The 2500-nt window shown below is 47.2% G+C and overlaps 1 protein-coding gene across 4 annotated transcripts in view; it reads right to left on the reverse strand.

Annotated features, from left to right (window-relative positions):
• Positions 1-2500, reverse strand: part of plekhh3 (pleckstrin homology, MyTH4 and FERM domain containing H3) — a 37046-nt gene that overhangs the window by 9768 nt on the left and 24778 nt on the right. For 3 of the 4 annotated variants that reach the window (XM_027161032.2, XM_047800713.1, XM_027161033.2), the window contains one exon: positions 1526-1683. In XM_027161032.2, coding sequence (XP_027016833.1) covers positions 1526-1683 — 158 coding nt within the window. Of the gene's footprint in view, positions 1-1525; positions 1684-2213 lie in introns of all 4 variants that reach the window. The other variant, XM_027161034.2, reaches the window with a different exon arrangement.

Here is a 2500-nt window from a genome sequence, read left to right on the forward strand (position 1 = left end):
AGAGAGAGAGAGAGAGAGAGAGAGATGAAAAACAGCAGTTTATATCAGTACATCAAACACTGCCCAGTCTGCTAACTGTGTGATCAGTACAGTTCACTTCCTGTGACCGATTTACGGTGAAGAAAAAGTACAAAGAATGAATGAGTGTAAACACACACACACACACACACACACACACACACACACACACACACACACACACACACAGTCACAATGTTTATTACAGGGACCTGGGCATGTGGAGCTCATACTGAACCCACTGACCTACAGCCAGCTTTGCGTGTGTGTGTGTGTTGGATGAGTTTACAGGGACAGGGTGAATGACCTCAGGGTCGGGCTGCGTCCCAAACCGCAAAGCTGCTATACAATCAGAAGGGCATGACACCGCAGGGTCAGGGTAACAGCAGTAACAGATCATTTGCTGCTAAAACCTCAAACTTCTCTTTCCTTCCTCTCTTCCTCTGTGCTGTAGCTCCTGTTTATTCCTCTTTCAAATGTAAATTGTCCTTGTGTACAAACATCAGCGTAAGTAAACGCGCTGGCAACTAATCGACGTTAACAGCGACTGGATTTAACACGGGGTAAGATGGGTTACCGCGTACAAGTGTCTGTGACGGCCAAGCAGCACGTCTGAGCAGGGGGATCACCACGGCGACCAGCCTGAGCGAGATTCCCAACTAGCAACCCGGCAGCTATTAATACGGTATCGGTGCTGAACTACGTTACGTCAGATAGACGGTTATTTACAGACGCAGATGATTCGCAGAAGCTCGGCCGTCTGTATAAATAACGTGCCGCTCGGAGGGAGACACTGTGTGTGAGACGCTGTGTGTGTGTGAGACGCTGTGTGTGTGTGTGTGTTTACATCTGTCTCCATTTTCCATTTCGATGTCTGTGGTGTTCTGTGAATGCAAGAGAAAAACTAACGATCTTTAGCTTTAGGTCCAAGCTAGCAGTCCTAGCGTACTGTGAGTCAAGCATGAGCATGTTTTGGGACTTGGCTTTTAAGGGAACGCTGAAGAACGCGGAAGTAAACGCGCTCTCTTAAACTGTTTCACATTTCCTTATCCAGAAAAATGGGTCTGGAGCCAAGAAATGGGATGGTGTCACTTTGTTGGCACTCATCGAATTACCTCGAGAGCCAAAGGGGTGCCTCTACTCACCTGTCAATCAGGCAGCCTGGTCATTTATAAACCTCAGCGTCTGGCTTGATCATTAGAGGGCTCTAATCTAAGTAGTGTGTGTGTGTGTGTGTGTGTGTGTGTGTGTGTGCGTGTGTGTGTGTGTGTGTGTGTGTTTGCAGGGAACGCTAAAGGACAGGGAAAGTATAACCCATTTTTTTAAACTGTTCTTTAATAAAAAACGGAATGGTTCTACACTGTTGCCATGACAACAGCCTGAGATTGTTGTTCGGTGAAGTTGTTGATTAATGACTTTCATGTCCGCGGATAAACACGGGCAAATTGTCTGTGTGTGTGTGTGTGTGTGTGTGTGTCTGTGTGTGTGTGTGTGTGTGTGTGTTCACCTCTATGTCACGGATGAGGAGCTGCGTTGGCGTCTCCACTGGCGCTTTGCTATCGATGACCTTCTGTACTGCACACGCCCAGTGCACCGCCTCGTTAAAGTGTTTGGTGAAGAGCTTGTAGCAGTGTTTCCGCCCAAACACAGTCAAGCTCCAGTAACCTACACACACACACACACACACACACACACACACACACACACACACACACATACACACACAGGTTACTGAATCAGTACAAATTCAGAATAGTTTGTAACTAGATTAATTTGATGCCCACTCTTTGGAACATACCCCCCCAACACACACACAAACACACACAAACACACACACACACACACACACACGCACACACACACACACACACACACACACTCTATCTATAAAAGTATCTGTACAGTCTAAGAATGATGTACGGCCTGGTGGATAAGTAGACTAGTGTGTGGCAACAGAATACTGGACCATAACGAACATACACACATAACCCCATTCTTAATCTCTCTCTTTTGCTCTCTCACACACACACACACACACACACTCACACTCACACGTTCTCTCCAGACAATAATTCCCCTCATCTATCTGTCTTTATTTCGCTTTCATTTCTGTGGCTCCAGACAATCCCTGCTTTCTGTGACTCAGCCCCAGTGTCTTGCCGCACGAACGGAGCGAATGAGCGCCGCTTACTCACCAAAGGGCCTCTGTTCCTCTCTGCATGCCATCGCTTCACTGCTGAACTCTGGCGCACGCCCCATTGCTTCCCCTGCTCTCCAAAGCCCAGTAAAACCCTGAGCTGGTGTTTTCCCCAAAAGTCACACTGCTTCTTTTTCCCTTGTAGCAAGTGTTACGGTTTATCCAGTTAAAGAGTTTTTACATCACCGTGAACGGAACGTTTCGGCTGCCAGGATGTACTTCAAACCTTCTGACCAATCAGATGTGAGATTTCAAACTGTCATGGCAAGTCTGGTGTCTCTCCCT

This window comes from Tachysurus fulvidraco, chromosome 15 (assembly GCF_022655615.1).
Source record: "Tachysurus fulvidraco isolate hzauxx_2018 chromosome 15, HZAU_PFXX_2.0, whole genome shotgun sequence".
NCBI lineage: Eukaryota > Metazoa > Chordata > Actinopteri > Siluriformes > Bagridae > Tachysurus > Tachysurus fulvidraco.